Source organism: Rhea pennata, chromosome Z (assembly GCF_028389875.1).
Source record: "Rhea pennata isolate bPtePen1 chromosome Z, bPtePen1.pri, whole genome shotgun sequence".
In the NCBI taxonomy this organism is placed as follows: Eukaryota; Metazoa; Chordata; class Aves; order Rheiformes; family Rheidae; genus Rhea; species Rhea pennata.
In genome coordinates this window covers 14892655-14911747 of record NC_084702.1, presented here as the reverse complement: position 1 = coordinate 14911747, position 19093 = coordinate 14892655, and the positions used below count along the sequence as shown (strand labels likewise).

General features: G+C 37.8%; 1 protein-coding gene across 1 annotated transcript; it reads left to right on the top strand.

Moving 5' to 3' along the window:
• Positions 1-2366: 2366 nt before the first annotated feature.
• HSDL2 (hydroxysteroid dehydrogenase like 2) lies at positions 2367-18519 on the top strand. Its single transcript, XM_062599403.1, has 11 exons — positions 2367-2438; positions 6150-6313; positions 6741-6839; positions 6951-7065; positions 9654-9757; positions 10755-10853; positions 13472-13666; positions 14202-14273; positions 15007-15204; positions 15856-15984; positions 17177-18519. The coding sequence occupies exons 1-11, from the start codon at positions 2422-2424 to the stop codon at positions 17287-17289; spliced, it is 1305 nt and encodes a 434-aa protein (XP_062455387.1). The 5' UTR covers positions 2367-2421; the 3' UTR covers positions 17290-18519.
• The last annotated feature ends 574 nt before the right edge of the window (positions 18520-19093 follow it).

Sequence of the window (19093 nt, the reverse complement as noted above, 5' to 3'; positions counted from 1 at the left end):
TTTTTGAGCTTTCAGTAACATCTATTATATTTATAATGTATATAGAGAGATATAACATGGAATTTATTCCCATCAAGTGTTAAGTGAAGGCAGTGGAAAAACTTGCATAGCTTTCAGCAGGTTTTATCTTTGAGTATTCCCTGAAATAATTTAGCTATGACTTGATTCTTACCACTCGCTAGCTCCCTCATGCTGGCAAATTCTGTGTTGTCATTTCATTCCTCTGATTTTGTAAATTGTACTGAGAGCAGAAGCACTTTGCATTTCCACTGAAATGTCCTCTAAAACATGGACTCTTTGATGAGAAAAAGAGTATTTAACTAGTGTTGATCCTCAGGCATAAATGCTTCATTTCTCCAGGCTGTCGCTGAAATTGTAAGGTATTATAAGCCTGTGTAACTACCTTGACTTGTAAAGCATGACCGAAGTAGATACAGAAATATGAAAAAAAGGGCTTGCCTACAAACACTGCAACTCATCCTTTAAATTGGGAAATCAGAGTAGACCCTAAAGAGACAGTGAGTTCAAAATTCACTAAAGTAGAGACAGAATTCTTTGCAAAACTATATTACCAGGACATACAGTATCATTTAGTGATGGAAAATATTTCATGTCAGGACTTGATTATACATTTTACTTGTGGGTGTTATGGTCTTCATACAACGAAGTGATGAAGCCATTGGAATGCTAACAAAAGCTCTAATGGGTTTAGGTAAAGTTTCCAACTTAAAGCTCCTTCTTTGATCTTATATCAGCTTCTGAAACTTTCATACATTAGTATGAAACTTCACATTTTTCTAACTTAAGATCAATTTACTTTGAAAGACTAAAGCATTTTTTTTAGGATATGGAATGTATACAAAGATATGTTTCCATTTCAGTAAAATTATTGCAATCACTTTTATGATGGCTGCAGGGAATAGTGCTTAAAATGGGCAGTGAAGTGACCTGCACTGGAAAATGCTGTTCCTAACTAGATAATGCATTCTAACAGAATTCTGTATTTTACCTGTACTTATCCTATCTCAGGATTCCACTTTTTTTTTTTTTTTTAACTTATTCAGCAATAATCAAGGAACACTTGCAACTAAGCCAATAATTTCTGAGAAAAAATAATGGAGCTTGATACTAGTCATCCTGCTGTAACAGAGTATCTAAGTCGGCTGAGTAGGAAGGAAAGCATTATTGGAAGTGTACTTCAGAGGTATTCAGAGTAAAGCTATCCAGCCAAAGTGTGAATCAGAGGGAATTTTTAAGGAAGAAAGGCAAGAACTGGCAAGAGTGGTTTTGTAAAATGACACTATCCATCATATTTTTTCTAGAATGACTCTACAGGTTCTACAAAGTGAAATACTGTATGCAAATAGGTTTATTTGTCCATTGGAGTCACACATTAAATGACTACGAAAGCTAGGACTGCTCTGCTAATGTCAGATAAATTCGAACCACAGAAAGGGGCTGTGTTCTAGCATAATTGTCACACTGTCCAGAGCTAACAGTGATAGTGAGAGGGACACCTCATCCTGTGCATGGGTCAATTTAGCAGGCACTAGTGCCATGGTACACTTGTGCTCTCCAGCTTGGGTGTCATCTGGAGTGAAAGCAGGGAGCTGTGAGCCAAAAGTGCAAGCATCTGCAAAACTGCAGAAAGCCATCGTCTCTGATGGCTTATCTTACACATTTGCAAACGCTCCTTGCTTCTCACGTTAAACACCTCCATACCGATCTTCGTATCTCCACATGGAGGCATGGACAGCTCCATCACATAGCTATGGGCCTCACTGCCTTGGAGAAGAACTCACCCTCTGCCCCTCATTTCCTAGGAGGTAAACTGACTGTCCTTGACCAGAAAGGAGCCCCATCACTCAGTTCCCCCATTAAAAAAAAAAAAAAGAAAAAAAAGAAAAAATAAAATAAAAAGACCTGCATCTCTCCGCATAGGCACAACTCTTTAAAGGCAGGTCACTGCATGCTTGGGGCTTACGATCCTGACACGAGACTATCATGTCACTTCAATTACTGGAGTCTGGAGCAGGGTGGTGCGGGGGAGGGGGCAGGAGGGCTACTCGCCTGAGGAGTAGCCTTCCCAGAAAAGCAGCTGCGCGCTCCCCTCTACGCAGGCCGCTAGGAGGGGCTGGAGAGGAAGATGCGCATTCAGATCGCCCAGGGCGGGCTGCGATGCGCGGGCTGCTGCCCGAAGCCCGGCCAACACGCCCAGCTCCCGCGGGGCGGCGGGGGAGGGCCGAGGCGAGGCGAGGCGCGCCCGCGCCGTTCACCTTTGCCCCACTGAGCCGCCCCCTCGCCGGAGCGGCCGTTGGGGCCGTTGGGGCCGTTGGGGGCGGGGCGGGGCGGGGCGGGCCGCCCTGTGACGCGGCCGCCGCTCGCGCCGCCCGGAGCCGAGGCGCCGTTGCCCGCGCCGCCATGCTGCCCAACACGGGGTAAGCCGCCCCTCGTCTCCTGGCCCCGTGGCGCTGCCGTGGCGGGCCCCACCGTGCCGCCGGGGGTGGGTGAGGAGGGCCGGGAGGCGAGGCGAGGCCGAGGCCCCCGGCCGTCGCTTGTAGGCCACCGAGTGACTCCTCGAGCGCGGGGGGCGGTCGGGGCGTCTTTTTAGGGGCGTTTTCCAGGACGTGCCGCACTGATTTGACAGAAACATCCGTTAATCCTCCCTCCAAACATTCAGCTTGACGTGGGTAGCTTAGCATGGATGTTTTTGGTTTCAGATGGTTTGAGTTCCACAACACTGTTGAAGAGCTAAAGCTGAATTCTTACAATGGAAGTATTTGCTCTGGTTAGAAGTTGTACTAACATCTCATCTCTTATCTCAGCCCTTGAGAGCTGGAGTTGCATGGCATTGCTCTTGGCATGACAGGCTTATAAATTGGTTTTGTTCAGGCAGTCCAATCGACCTAAGTTACTGCTGCAGGATCAGCTGGTTGTGATTGTGAAATGCCTGACATCAAAGTATTTTATTGAGGCAGGTTCATCTTTAAGGCAGACTGACTGGAAACAAGGAGATAAGTGTGCAGAGAGAGATTGGTGTAGCTCTTGGAAGACCTTGTGTGGCTTATTAGTCAATATATTTGATTGGAACACTTTACAATAAAAATTGGAAGATTTTTGTCTAAATTGCGTAGCATATCTGAAGTGTAAATGTGTAAAGCTAGTTATCTTCCTAACTGGTAATCATGTTTTCTTCAATATATAATCTAAATTTAGAGTCATTTACTGCTTTTTTACAGAGCCAGTGCTGCTAAGGGCCAGTAAGTTGGCATTATTTGTTCCTGTAAGTTGTAAATAGGAGTATTTGGTAAATTCTTTACATACCTCTAAGTAAGTTGTAAAAAGTATTGTTGATGTAGCCAGCAGATTTCTGTATCATCAGTGTGCCTACTGGGAAAGGAACTCACCTTGATTTTTTTTTCAGATCCCTGAGATTGCAGGGCATAGAGGTGAATTTGACATTTTCTGTCTTGTTGCTAGAATTCAGCTGAAGTGGAAGCAAGTAAGATTCAACCTTCGCAATGCAGTTCATATGCAATTTTAGACTTGAACATGCTTTAAAATTTCATCCAGCTATTTGACTATTAAGTACATTAGAAAGTAAATCCTGAGTCTTGTAAGCTTATCACCATGTTTAACATGGTAAAATGCTTTAAATTTTTTGCAAGGCCTTGCACTTTTGGTGACACAGAATAAATACTCAAAGAGATTGGTGCATTTGGCTTTGCAGATACTATTACACCAAGTTGAAGAGGATAAATAAGACTTCTTGAGTGAGAGGTGATTAATAATAAACTGAGAAAGAAGCAAATATGCTTTAAAATAAACAGGAGTATGAGAGTATGAAATCAGCTCCACATCTCAGAGAGAATGAAGTGAAAGTGAACTTTTCCTATTAGTAGATCATTGCTTATTTTGGTGAATGCTATTTCTATTGGCTGTTAGGACAGAACTGGAGATAATGGAGCTAGAATTTAAGGAAAAAACCTCCACAGAGTGAATGTTGTTGGTGGTGATCTGTGAGCCTAGGGAGAAGAGGCAGGTTTATGTAGAGGGAAGGTTTATGTGAAGAAGGAATTGCACAGAAGAGCTGCAAGAAAGGGTCATGGCCACCCAAAACACTCAAGGGTATCTTGTGAAGTCTCTAGTCCAACCTCACTTTCAAAGCAGGGCCAGCTGTCAGATCAGACCAAGTTGCTCAGGGCCTTTTCCAGTCAGGACTTGAAAACCTCCAGGAATAGAGATGGCACGGCCTCTCTGGGCTCCTGTTCCACTGTTCGATTATCCTTGTGGGATAAGCAGTCTAAACCTCTCCAGTGCAAGTCTGTCAGCTTTCAGTTTTAAAGAGCCGACAGTCCCTTATCCTGTTACTCTGCACCATTTTGAAGAACCCAGTTCTATCTCTTCAGTCACCTTCTCACAGGTACAAGGAGGCTGCTGTTTGGTCCTTACAAAGCTGTCTCTTCTGTAGGCTGAGCAAGCCCAGGTCTCCACCTCTCCTTACATGACAAGTTTTACAGCCCCCAGCTGTCTTCATCTCCTACTGCTGAACTTGCCCTCATTTGTTATCAGCAATTTTACTGATGGGCCCAGAATTGGAGGCAGTATCTAGGTGTGGTCTTAACAAGTGCTGAATAGAGGGGGATAATCCTTTCGCTTGATCTGCTGGCTATACTCTTCCTACAGCCCATGATGCTGCTGGTTGCTTTGCTGCCAGGGCGCATTGACTTATGCTCAGATTGGTGTCTGCCAAGTGCCCTAGGGCCTTTTTAGGTTCCCTGGCTGCTTAGTCCTCAATCTGTACCATTGCATGGGCTCTCTTCCCAGATGCAGGACTGCATTTGTCCTTGAATTTCATGAGGTGTCTTGTCAATTTTGAACAGACTGCAGAGGTCGCTCTGGATGGCAGCCCTGCCCTTAAGCATTATGATTGTTTCAGCCCAGGGGTGCTTTTTCACCTCCTTTAGGCCACTGATAAGATGTTGAACAGGACGGGTCCCGGGATACGTCCCTTTGATACCCCATACGTTACTGGCCTCCAGGCAGAATGAGACTTATCAACCATTGTACTCTGAGCTCAACCATCCATCTATTTTTTTTACATATCTGGCCTTCCACCTATCCAGACCATGGTGTCTTAACTTGGATACAAAAAAATTTGAGAAATGGAGTTGAAATCCTTGCTAAAGTAAATAGCATTTACTACTGTCCCTTTCACCACAAATTCTTTCATTTTATTGTAGAAGGAAGTCAGGTGGATCAAGTGTGATTTATCCTTACCTATATTTATGATGACAGTTTCCAGTCATCTTGTTTAATATGCTCCACGGGGACTTGATCCGTGATTTTCCCAAGGGCCTGAATGAGGCTGACCTCATTGTTCCTTAAACTGTGCTTTTGGGCTCTTTTGAAGACAAGTGTAATATTTGCTTTCCTCTAGGTGTTCTTCAAAAATTCAGTGACGTTGTGTGTTTGTAAGCCACATATCCTTCTGAAACTCTAAAATTTGTTATTTTTTTCCAAAGATTTTTATTGAATCATTTTTTTTTGGTAAGGTTAAGTGTAGTTACTGGGAAACTGCTGAACTTAGTGTAAAAAATTTTAAATAAATAATCGCTGTTTCTGAAAATCAAGCTAATACATTTTTGACTCTTGTGTTTGCCACACTGCATGGACTTCATGATTGTGGATTTGAACTTTATATCATGTTAAGGCATTGGTTCTTTGTGTTCAGAATACTGGGATATGTAAAATAGAGCGCTATGTAACCATCTCAGGTTTCATTTTCACAGTCTACACTCCTTTTTCATTGTTGTAGAAGTCTAGTAACTCAGTTGTAAACAGTGTGTTGAACCGTTTCACAAAATGGGGGAGAGGTAATTGGGTACCCTGTATAATCATCCTGCGTTACGGAGCTTATAAACTTAGAAAGTCCTTTTATCTTCAGTAGTGATGTAAGACTGTACTGCACTCTAGCTTCATCCACTTCTTCGGAATTTTTGGGATATTTTCGTAGTAAAATGATGAAGAAAATGAATTGGTTGGAAAACTGTACCCATTATTTTTGTCATATAAGAGCATTGACAGGCAATGATTTACAGGGCTTTATTTTGTTTTTTCTTTACTCCTCTTTCCTCATTCATTTGCAGGAAATTGGCAGGATGCACGCTCTTCATCACGGGTGCAAGCCGGGGCATTGGCAAAGCCATTGCTTTGAAAGCTGCCAAAGATGGTGCAAATATTGTGATAGCTGCCAAGACGGCTGAACCTCATCGTACTCTTCCAGGAACTATTTACACTGCTGCGGAAGAGAGTAAGTTATAATAGATCAGGTTGGATTTCAGTTGCTGGATTCAATTTGTGTCTTAGCTTAATTTTCATATATGAGTGGAAAATTGTTTGGATTCTCTGATCACCTTTAATAAAATAAGTCTAATGCTTCTCCTACCACCCAAGAATGCTGTGACATATCAAAATATTACTTTAGTGAAGGGTGTGTGTGAGTGTGCGTACCATATCCATTCTCAGTGTTAGGATATGGTTTTGGCTTTTCTGTTCTTTAAGAAACATGTAAAAAAAGGAAATAATATCAGCCTGTAATACTCAGGCAAAGTCACAATTTGAGAGTATGATTTTCACTGTCTTCTTGAAACACTTTGTTGGATGAGATATTCTTAGTTTTGTGCTTTTTGTTCAGTTTGAGAGCAAATTTTTAAATGTCTTATTTTCTAACGGCACAGTTGAAGCAGCTGGAGGAAAGGCACTGCCGTGCGTTGTTAATGTGAGGGAAGAAGAGCAAATTATTAATGCTGTGGAGAAAGCTGTGAAGACATTTGGAGGTATGCTAGGGTGTGGGGAGAAGGTATTTGTTAACAGGCAGACTTCTTAAAATTCTTAGAAAACATTCTTAAAATGTTGATGTGAGACTTCTTTTTTTTTAAAAAAAACAGGCATTGATATTTTGGTGAACAATGCAAGTGCTATCTCTTTGTCTGGCACTTTGGAAACAGAAACAAAGAAGGCCAATCTTATGATGGAAGTCAATGTACGAGGAACCTACCTTACGTAAGTGCTGGGAGAGGGAAACAGTAATCATTACAGCGAACATGAACGCGATCATTACCTCAGTTTATGCAGGAATTTGTATGTCTGTCTCACTAGCCTGGTGTTTGAGTGAAAGTATTGTACAAATATTGAGTGAAAATTGTTTGGTTACCGACTGATTCATTTGAAATTTAACATTTAGAAGAATTAATTGGCATCTGATAGCTAGAACAAGTAGTTAGTGTGGAAGAAACTCTTCAGAGGAGTTGTCAGTGACGTTGTTCCTCCAAATTATGCACTTATTTTAATAGTAATTATTAAATAGTTAATAATAGTAATTTCTTAATAGTAATTATTAGTAAATCTGGACCTTACTACTGTTGTCGCTGAAGATTCGCAAGCCCTTCCTATATAGGTAGCATACAGATAGGCTAGTATATTTCTGCCAAATGGAGTTCCAGGTTGGCTTTGCTAAATGTTGTCTGTTTTCTTCTTTCATTCCAAGTAAAATGATTAACTACTTGTAAATTTGCAATGTATTCTTTGTCAGTTTCTTTTTCCTAAGTTTCTTTCTGGTCTTGAGAGACATCAAATAACATAAATGAGAAATAAGAAAGACGATCTAAAGTGTTTGCCACTTATTTCGAGCTTATTGATTCTACTAAACATTACGAAGACTTGATTTCAGAATTCATGTGGCCCTTATTTTACTTTCTTTTTTGCAAATGGGTTCATTAAGGAGTCATTTTTAGATGGTTTTTCTTTAAAAAAAAAAATAATTTTAGATGCATTTTTTTTAAAGCTGCTCTGAGTAAAACCTAAAACCTTGTTTTTAACAGGGCTATATTAACAAATTCTCTAGGATAATGCTGATTCTCTACTTTAAATTGTTACTTGATGTGATCAAGATCTCTTATATCAGTTTGATCTAGAATATCATCTGTCATTTTAGTTCATAAAGATGAATCTCGTTATCAGACATTATGATTATATTCCTTAGAGTTTTGCTGTTTTAAAAACAGTGAAAGAACTTGCCATTGAAGTAGTTAAAGAATACGTGTGCGTTGTGGTACTCTTCTAAACCAAAAAGACACTTGGTATGTAGAGAGTGAATGAGAGAGAGAGAAATGTTCTTGTAGAGTTTGATTTCTTCCTTCCATCCTGTGTTGTCTACTTCTGAGACTCTGTGAGTGTATGTGGTTCTGTGATCACAAGGGAAGATTGTCTTTGGAACTTGGTATTTGAGAAGGGCCTCTTACTAGAGGTATTGTTATTGGCAAGCTCTTTTTTTTTTTCCCTTAACAGGGGCAGTCACTTACTTGATGGTGACATCTAGCTATTCCAAATTAGAGGAGAAGACTTGAAGTCATCTTTTGTTTGAATACCCCTCTGCCTTAAAAAAAGAGGAAAAAAAAAAAAAAAAAACATGTTGCTGCAAATGGAAAAATACACAAAAGACTAATGCCTCTCATGGAAAGTTACAGATGGCCTTTGTCATTGTTTTTATAATCATCAGTTGGGAAAACTTAACCAAGCATTTCAGCCTTTCATTCATCTTCCTTTGTATGTAGATTCTGTCAGTAATTTGAAGAGAGTTGTTGTCAATTTAATGTTGAAAGTACTATGCTTGCTAGAAAAAAAAGTGAGTTTTTTTTTTGTCTGTTTGGAAGAGGTATGGAGGACATCTCGTCTTACAGAATATACCTGTTGGAATGTTGTCAGCTTGTGTGCATTGAGCAAATATGAAACTTTTGTTAGTAAATGTCACACTTCGTTGCAGTGCATTTGAGTAAGTGGTAAAAGGTGGCATTTATTTTAATGACTTTACAGTTGTAGATATCGCTTCTATGGCTGTCAGTATGCATGCATCCTGCTGAAATATGTAAATAGCAAGTAGGCAATATAGTCCACTGCAGTCCTGTCCTTCCTGTGAATCTCGATTAAAAACTTGTTTGATTTCCAGCAGAGATCAAATGTAGACATGCACCCTAGTTGTAGAATTGAAGTCAAGTGACAGTTTCTTACAAAGTGAAAGCTGTGATTTACAAGAACATGTTCCTCTTTAATACTGTAAATTTTAAGTTAAATGAAATAGAGGACTCTTCCAGTCAGCAGAGAACAGGTTTTCAGTTTTGTTTGGAATGTTTGTAAAACCTTTCTTTATACACTATTATTTCTATAGTGTGATTTTAAAGAAGAAATGTATGTAGAGGCAGAAGAGGAGATGTATTTATGGCTAAAAGATGCACTGCGTTGATAGTTTGACTTGGTCCCTTATTTGGTTTTGTTACATCTACCAGAAGTATTATAAGGAGATTATGGCTTCTGAGTATATGGAAATTTTGCATTTAGTATGTGCAGCAGCACTATTTGGAAGATGTGGCTCTGTTCTTTGGTGTGAGTTCTATGCCTGGGATAAATGAGATAGAACAAATTTTTTTTACTGTTGTTGTTCTTTGTATGAGTTACTCATGAGTACTATAAGGACATTTTCTTAGCTTGGTGCAGAACCTTTGCATAAATGAAGGTAGTAGTATGTCTAATAGAATGTTTTTGCTGCCTTCTGTAAAATAAGAGGTTATTGACTTGTTCTGACATTCATCTTTTAGGTCTAAAATATGCCTTCCTCATTTGAGAAAGAGTAAGAATGCCCATATCCTGAACCTTAGCCCACCTCTTAATCTGAATCCTATCTGGTTCAAAAATCACTGTGGTAAGTAGTGTTCAATCTTTTGATTTTATTAATCTTCTGATAATCACATAAAAACATGGTGAAATGTGCAGGAGTGACAGCCCAGAGTGACAGATCTTGTATTTTTAACTATAAATATGTACTGACACTAATGTTTTCCCAGTATATTCTGTGCCTCACCAGAAAGCAATTGTTTTGGGAGGAAGTAGTGCAGGTTTCATGGCCCAGTATGTCCTTTCAGTTTTCAAGAAAGCTATGTAGGTAAGAGTAGGCCCTTTTTCTGGGGAATTTTGAAACTTCAAAATGGTGTCTGTTGCAAATAGAGATAGAAAATCAAAATCTTAGAGCTTTCTTACTGCTTCAGTTTTGCATTTGATTTATTAGAGATAAAACTCAAAGGTTATATTGTTAAATGAAAAGTAATTTTGAGGAGGGAACAAGACCCTCTTGTTTTGAGTTTAAAACATATGATGTTAATTTCAAACCTGTAAACACCTTTCAATTTTGGACAGTTGACATCATAAACTTCCACAGCAAGTTCTTTTTCCCCAAAGTTTCCCTTCTGAAAAATGGTAAGAAAGATATAAGGATGTTTTTTTTTTTTTTTTTTTTAATCCCTCCCCCCCCCCCCCCCCAGGATATTAGATTGGTCATAAGCAGTTAATATGCCTTGGGTCTCTGGAAAAGTTTGAGAACTCTGTCAGAGTGCTGTGAGTAAATGCACACAAAAAAGCCTGTGCAGTTAAACTTCAGTCATTGTTTTGGTTTGCTTATAAAAAAATAATAATTACATATTTCTCATTTTAGTCCTAGTAAAAGAAAAGATGGCAGACTAGTTCATGTCTGGTGGTGTGTGCATGTATATTTTTAGTATAGAAATACACTGTTTTGTCCTAAAAGACTTAGTTTTCTTTATGAACAAATAATTTGACTTTTCTGTCCTCTATAATTAAAGGTTTGAACACAGTCCATTTTTGTCGTACTAAATACTTTCTTCTCTTAATACTTCTTGTCTTAGCTTATACCATCTCTAAATATGGGATGTCCATGTGTGTTTTGGGAATGGCAGAAGAATTTAGAGGAGAGGTTGCTGTCAATGCTTTATGGCCTAAAACAGGTGATCTTTTTTTTAAATGATACTAATAACTAATTTTTGTATTTTATCTTCTATGACTTGATTTATTTGGCTTTGAATATACTTTTATTCTGAAGTTGATTCAGGACACTGAATAGTTCTTTAGCATATTCTTTGTTCCTCTCACACAGGTGTTGTTTTGTATTTGAAGTTTTCAAATACACTTGTAGACAATTGCCACTTTAATCCAAATTTATCTTTGGCTAAATTGCAATCCCTTCAGCCCCTTCATTTAGCTGAAGCCATTGGCTTGCCTATGTTCCCTCTCACATGCCATGAGTTTTGGGTTGTATATAATCACAAACATACTTAGGTGTTTATATTAATATATATCAAATATCTGTGTATGTAGCACTATTTAGAAATTCTTGCTGTTCAGAGTGCAACTGACACACTTTAGTGGATGCGTTAAAAAAAATTGTTTAAATTTTTGCATACTCTTCCAGCAGATGTTTTTTTAGAACCCTCTGACATTGTTTGCTGGTCATAGGAATTTGGAGAGCTTTGGAGAGGGAGAAAATCATGACATTCCCATGTCATGTAAACTTAGGTTTGTTGTCAGTGAGGACTGGAGCCTGCAGCTTAGGTTTTCTAGTCAGTTGTTTGCCAAAATAAGCCAGTCTGTTTATCCCAGATACATGTTGCCCAGAGAGGTTGTGGAGTCTCCTTCTCTGGAAATCTTCAAGGCCCGCCTGGATGCAACCCTGTCTAACATGCTCTAGGTGACCCTGCTGAGCAGGGAGGCTGGACTAGATGATCTCCAGAGGTCCCTTCCAACCTTACTTATTCTATGATTCTATGTATGTGCAAAAATGATACTGATACTAAAATTGGAGGGAAATCCTGTCCTTTAATAATGTAAGCCCAGTCCTTTTGTTAGAAGATGTTATAACAAAAGAGCTTATTCCATTAACCAGTGGAGCTTCCTTTAAAGGAAAGGAATTACTAACATGAAATGAGATCTTCTGGTGTTAGCTGTCTAGTGCAAGAGATGATACCAGATCTACCCAGATGCATTTTAACAGTCTCCTGTTGGTAGCTGCAGACCCCTCATAACTTCTAGTTGGAAAAAAACTGATTTGCTTTTTTTAAAATGAGGAATATTAGCAAAAGTTATGATTTCAGTCAAAACCAGCTTAGTTTCTGTGATTAATACTCTAGGTGGTACTCAAACATTTGGGTTAGCATGTCTGACAGACCTAGTGACCTTTCTCGTTGGTCAGGATGCTTTCATCCTAGACTCTACCAGTAAGGAATACCTTGTAACCATGTATTTTATTTATATAAATATTTTGATGAGGGATTGACTTTTTTACAAGATAAATTATATGGGTACAGAACCTGCATGTACACCATGCTTGATTCTGTTATGTGAAAAGTAGATGAATTTTAAGAATTAAAAAATGCAAAACGCTACACATTACATCTTTGCACTATTTCCCCCTGTAGCCTACATATTTATTCTTATAATTCCTGTTCATTCAATTATTCCAGATTGGAGGAGCTAAGAGAATATGTTGCTATGATGCATCAGACATGTTTTCTACGCAATGCCTGTTCTTTGCATGTTAAAGGATGTTGTAATCATTTCTGCATCAAAGCTGCTGTTACTTTGTATGGAGTGCAAGCACTAAAAGGAGGACAAAAGTTACTTAAAATCTGGTTTATCTTTCCATTCCCAGGACCTGCCAGCCTCAAATTTAGGAAAAGATTTGTGAATCTGCCCCAAAACATACTCGGGAGGGGCAGAGTGTGTTGGATCTTGAGGTGTAAATGGGAAGAAGTCATGAAGCAAAACTGCATGATGGAAAGCCAATAACATGGCAAATAGCAGAAGCTGCAACCAAACCTTTTTTGTGGAAGAGAATGAAAGTAAAATGAAATAGGTGTCTCAATTTGAAAAAGCAAATTGAAGGCTTGATTCAAATGTGCCATAGTGTTGATTTCTCTATGAGGAAAAATGAAGAAGACAATGGAACAGTTCAGTAGTTAGTAGAATTGGTTCATTACAGAACCAAAAGCATAGGAGATGTGGAGACTGGCCTTTCTGTGGAATATTGAACAAGTTATTAAAGTTTTTTTCTGTGCAGTTTCTCATCTTTAATTTACAGAGACATTGCTGTCTCACACGAGTTACTGCAAGGTTAAAATTAAGCCAGGAGACATTCAGACATTCAGCATGATTATCACTGAATAAAACACCTTTTTTTTTTTTTTTAAATCAGTGATTACTGATATCATGCATTCACTCTGAGAAAGATAGTTATTCTATTAGTTTTTCCTGTCCTGAATAACCTGGAAGAAATCCATGAGAGAAAAAGACTTGTGCAGATACATGTGCATTGATAGAGGGAGAGTGGGACATGAATGTCCTAAGAATCTTTTGCCATTATTCCTCTTTTGGTTCGGAAAATAGCCTTCTTTTTTCACTTGTACTTGAATTATTTGTTAGTTGGTAGTATTTCATAGCTTTGTCTTCTATGATTTCCTTTCTTATGCAAGAAAAATAATGTTTGTTAACCTTTCAGTTGAGAGATGGGACTATGACATCAATGTTTTCTTTTTGTTTTCTTTGTTTTCTTTTTCTCTGAACTTCCTAGCCATTTATACAGCTGCTATGGATATGCTGGGAGGAAGTGGAGTAGAAAAGCAGTGCAGAAAAACGGACATCCTTGCAGATGCTGCATATTGCATTTTAACAAAACCAAAAAGTTTCACTGGAAACTTTGTTATTGATGAAACTCTCTTGAGAGAAGAAGGAATTAAGAATTTTGATGTCTATGCAGTTGCACCAGGTAAAACAGTTAAAGTTGAGAAGTTCAGCAATAAAGGCTTTTCTGGGGAAAGAATTTATTTATTTATTTACTTTGTTCTCAGAGGTTCTTAAATTAGTTCTGCAAAAAAATGCTTTTGCCTCAAGTTTCAGAAAATGTATTTCTGGGAAGTGCAGGTCAGTCCACTAAGGCTGTAATCATTAAGTGTCCGTTAAATTAAAAAAACAAAAGTCCATTAAGAAGGAGGAAATGCACTGTAAATGCTTATATTATTATTTACCAGCTGGTGAGATCATTTCTCTTGTTCTTCAGATAGTCTTTATTGCAAACTTGAGAGACTTCTCATTCTAATTTGAAATGAATCAAAATCTAACAAAACAAGCATATAGCTGTGCTGTACAGCTAGCCTGTCTTTCCTTCAGACTGTAGTTTTATTCATTACAGACTTGGATTTATTTTCGTACAGAATGGATTCTTGCTTGTACTGTTCATCTTTACTTGGACTTTCTCTCTCTCTCTCTCTCTTTTTTTTTTCTTTCCCTCCTCTCCCCTTTAGGTCACCCTCTGTTGCCTGACTTCTTCTTGGATGTTGAACCTGATATGATAGCAATGAAACTAGAACAGCACGGTAGGAAAAGCACTATGTGCAGAAGTTGATCGTTGACTATTACATCTGATCATAATTAATGCCATTTATATTTCAATTCTTTATTTTCTCACAAACACTTGGACTCAATTTGAGTTTGCTGACAAAACCCTTTTATTGTTTGGGGTGCATAATTTATGGAAGTTTGCGGTGTCTCTGTACTTAATATTAGGAAAGAATGTTACCTTCCAAAGGACTTTGAAACATTCATCATATAAAATAAGTGCCTTATTTTAAAGAATTCTTTTTTGACCATCTAAATTTCAGTAGTATGAAAGTCACAGGTAAATGTTGCTGGGCAAAGAACTAAGTAGCAAAAAGCACATTTTGCAGAAAGCTCATATGATGTGTCTTATTTTTCCAAAAAACATGAAGCAGAGCGTCCATTGCTTCTTAGATGAAACTTGAACAATTGTAAATGTCTCACAGATGAAATAGAACATCTTAAAAAAAAATCATTGGTTTTACTGTTTTGAAAGCTGTAGTTTGACAGCTGGAGAGCAAAAACAAATAAGAATTCTGAATGGGTTTTACAAGAGTGCCAAAATGTAGATAGCAGAAAGGTAGAAGGAGGCTACATTTGAACAGATTACCTCCCTTATCTTAAATATTAGAACATCACCAGTGGTCAAGGTAGTTAAATACATACTTTATAAACAGACTTTTCTAAAGAATATTTTGCATTTTACAGAGAAAAATAATCTATTTCTTGTAGGTACTTCTCAAGTATTCAAAGAGGAAAAGAAATCAAGCCGACCCAAGCATGAAGGACCAGATGGAGCTAAGGTTAATTTAGAATCTGCTTCAGCCAAGCCACTGAGTCCTGTTGCAGAAACATTTAAAGTTATTCAGGGAGCAATAAGTGAAGAATTTGTGAAAGCTATTCAGGGTGTCTTTCAGTTTGAATTATCTGGTAAGACTTTCATTTATTAAATCTTCACATGCTCACATTTATAGCAAAATGCATTTGATGTTTTCATATAGAAACATTCATCTTTTAAAGCTGATTGAGAAACAAAACGTCTTTTGTCCCACTATGTTAAGCTATTTCACAGGACCAGCTTCAGTGAATGAAGGAATTGCTGCTCCTGACATATAACTAATAGTTTCTGATTTTTCTCCGCATCTGTTTGGTTTGGGGAGGGGGTGGGAGTGGTGCCATTTTTTTCTGCTATTCTTTTGTTTGTTTTACACACAATGTATGTGTGCGGTGTGTGTTCACAGACTTTGTCAGAATGCTGGACGTGGTACACAGAGTTAGATTGATGATATGTTGGTATTACTTAGTAGGTCCAGGGATATGTTAAGTGCCAGCTGCCAGTAGTTCTTCCAGCAAGCTGCTCCCTTTGGGTTCTTCTGCCTGTGTCCTGTGATACATGGTATTATAGGGCATCTGCCAAAGACTGGCTTTGTATAGAAAGTGTGGGGAAAGTGCTAACTTCTTGCAAAGCACCTTCAGGGTAAATTATGCCAAACGTAAGAATAAAATAAATGTCTGACCCATGGTAAAGAGTAAGCCACAATGCTCTTTCCTGCACTGTCATATATTCATTATTCTGTTCAGGTGATGATGGAGGCACTTGGTATATTGACCTTAAAAACAAAGGTGGGAGCGCTGGTTGTGGCAAACCTCCTGTAAAGGCTGATGTAGTTATGAGCATGTCAAGTGCTGACTTTGTGAAAATGTTCACAGGTGAGTAGCAAATACATTTAACAAAATGGATGCAGTTACTTGTGCCTAGAAGTCATTCACACGATTGATTAATTGACAGCCTTCCCTCTTATGGGGATTCTATACTTGGATGAGATTTAGGCTTTTTGTGTCTCACATGAAAGTAGGAGGTAACTCCTTTTATCTTAACTCTTACACTCTGAGAACACAAAGAGGATAAAAGTTTTTATTGCTCTACTAAGTACCTATAAAAACTTTTGTAGTGAATGCAGCTTCAGAAAGGATTTAGTGAAGCTGTTGAGCTTTTTTCCCACACATCTGTTATTTTCCCTGCATATTCTGAATATGTATGCTGCTTCTAGAGAGTGTACAAAGCATTTGCTTTGTTCAGATGCACTGATACATTGATAAAAGCAAACAATGAAATGTTTCATTTTTGCATTCATACTTTAAATTTCTATTGTTGTTGATAAAATAACAAATAGTCTCCTTTCATGCCACCAAATTTAATTTCTGCTAAATAAAACTAATAAATAAGATGGTTTTGTTCCACAATTTGGTAGCAAAATATATTGGTTTGTTTCTTTTCCCTTCTCCCCAAGGTCTTGTTCAGTTGAGATCACTTGTAATCTAATCTTCAGTTAAATGATAGCATACAAAAGCTGATGCAATTTTGCACTTTCAATGAATTTATTTCAGTTCTAGAAAGGATTTTAATGGTGAAAACTTACTATGTCCAACGAGGAGTGGTGTCACCCTTTTTGTTGTGTTAAGTGACTATACTTTTTCACAGGTTTATCACTATTCAAAACAGTTCTGAACCTCCTTTGGCAAAACTTAAAACAGAAGATAATAGATAACTCATAGTAAAGGAAGTTATCCATTAAGTAAGTTAAAAATTAATGAAGTCCTTCAAAAATATCTTTAAAAATGGTGTAGAGAAGCAAATTCTACTTCAGTTAATCAGCCTCATCCCTTTCAGCAAAGGCTTTCAGTGCATTTTTATATCAGATACAAGTGGAAATACTTTGTTGGACTAAGACATTTGAGAGAGATAAGATTTAATGAAAGAGTATGATTTAGCATTTTTAATATGTGGATAGAAATACCAAATATATATCAAAGAGGAATGTCTAAAGAACTGTTAGATTTTATTGTGATATTACTGTTTCCTGTATGACTGTTTACTGATGACTCTATTTCTTCTTTTTAGGTAAACTAAAGCCAACCATGGCCTTCATGTCAGGAAAATTAAGGATTAGTGGTAACATGGCATTAGCAATGAGGCTGGAAAAGGTGCTGGTACAGTTCAACTCCAAACTGTGAGGGGAAAGGCTTACTAGTAGAACATCAGCCTTTCAAATAAAACTTCAGTGCTGTTTTAAAATGCTAATTCTTGCTTTGATACAGTGTAATAAGCATGTATAAAATGTGAAATTCTTAGAGAAGAAATAGCTCACTCTGATTAAGACAAGAAGGTGTCTGTGGTTATACAGATTCCTTCTCCAGAATACATGTAGTAGGCTGGAAATACTTCCTTTTCTTCTACTTTTCCTCAGGATCATTTTGAATCATGGTTGTTACCTTTGTAATGAGGGACATCTGAAGTGGATTTTCTTCCTAATTGCACACATGACCCACAAAAAAACAAAAATAAGCGAATGCCAGACTGCAGATCTGCCTATATGATGTAAGTGTCATGCAGAGATTCCTGAGCTGGCTTGGAAATGGAAGCAATATTGCCACTTTAGGGAGCTAAATATCCCTATCAAAAGGCTGCCTTATTAACTTTTTTGCTTTCCTGGGTTTGCTACCTTCCCTGGTTCTCATACCTCTGGATTGCACTGGGTTGTGCTGCACAGACGTACCCTGGGTGATATGCAAGTGTTCTTTCTGTACAAAAGCTGTATGCTTTCTGCCACATATAGTCAAAGGACAGTGAAGTGCCATAAAGAAAAAAGAATGGGCTGGGATTTTTTAATTAGTGTACCAAGTAGCCTCCTAAGCTAATGTGATTATTCTGGCAACATAGCATTTCTTCTGTTCTCAGTATTATAATCTGAAATTAAGATGAACGTTCCATCCAAATTCAGGAATCACTCCTATTTGCAGTGTGCCCAGAAGGACTCTCAGATTTTGTTGTTAGGTATCAGAATGTTATTCCAGTCACTTAGCAGTGTTTTTAAAGGGAATATTTTAAACACAATGCTTTTTCTGCTAAAAATTGTATTTTTAATATGTTGAAGTGTTCATCAAGGTGTGTACTTGTTAACAGTGAACTGGAGGAAAAGATATACAGCACATAGGACTAAACTATCAAGAGACCTTTGGTTCATTCATGTTTCTGCCTTTGGCCTGCTGGATGATGTTGGATAAATGTCTTTGCCTCCAGCTACCTCACCTTCTATCTGAAAAACAAGATGTTTATGCCTCTTTCTAAAATGCACTTCAAGTAAAAACAATGCTTAAGACTTGAGTGGTATTGTTATGCTAAATGAGGAACACTTTGTTTTTCTTTTTAACTTTCTATAACAATTAAAAGAAAATATCCCAAAATTCTAATGTTTCAAGAATATTTTTTCATTTTCATTGTTTCAGCTGTTAGCAAACTGCTTTGTTACTGTGAGCAGTAGAACTAATAGAACCTGCTTTCTTATGATGTTGTCTTGTGTTTGAATTAGCTGATATCTTAATAAAATGCAAGTTCTGATGGAAAGTTTTTCCAGGCTTAGAATGCACATAGTATCTTTCTGATGTACCATAAGAATTTAATTCAATACTAACTTTTCCTCTGGCTGGGAAAAAATAGTGTTTTTCTCTTCTCTATAGCCTGCTAGTTTTCACAAATATTGTGGGAACTGACTGTCTTCATCAGATCTTATTAAAGAAAGCCAATGATCTTACACTAGTAGAAAACATGTAATGTACTAGTAGGTGCAATATGGTCATCTAAATTGTATTTCTTTAGGGAGGTACCTGGAAACTGGGATGTCTTCTGAAACTTGCAGATACTTGAAATATTTCTCAAGTAAATGTGTATTCAAAGCACGTTTCAAAACACTGTCTTGGAGTACTATTGGAACTGAAAATTTGAGACTTAAGATAGGTTATTCACCTTTTACAGTTCTCC

Excerpts from the sequence above, each read along its gene's own strand:
- HSDL2 (XM_062599403.1), top strand. Across the intron at positions 7,066-9,653 it reads GTACGAGGAACCTACCTTAC|GTCTAAAATATGCCTTCCTC; the intron begins GTAAGTGCTGGG and ends TTCATCTTTTAG. Across the intron at positions 15,205-15,855 it reads CTTTCAGTTTGAATTATCTG|GTGATGATGGAGGCACTTGG; the intron begins GTAAGACTTTCA and ends TATTCTGTTCAG.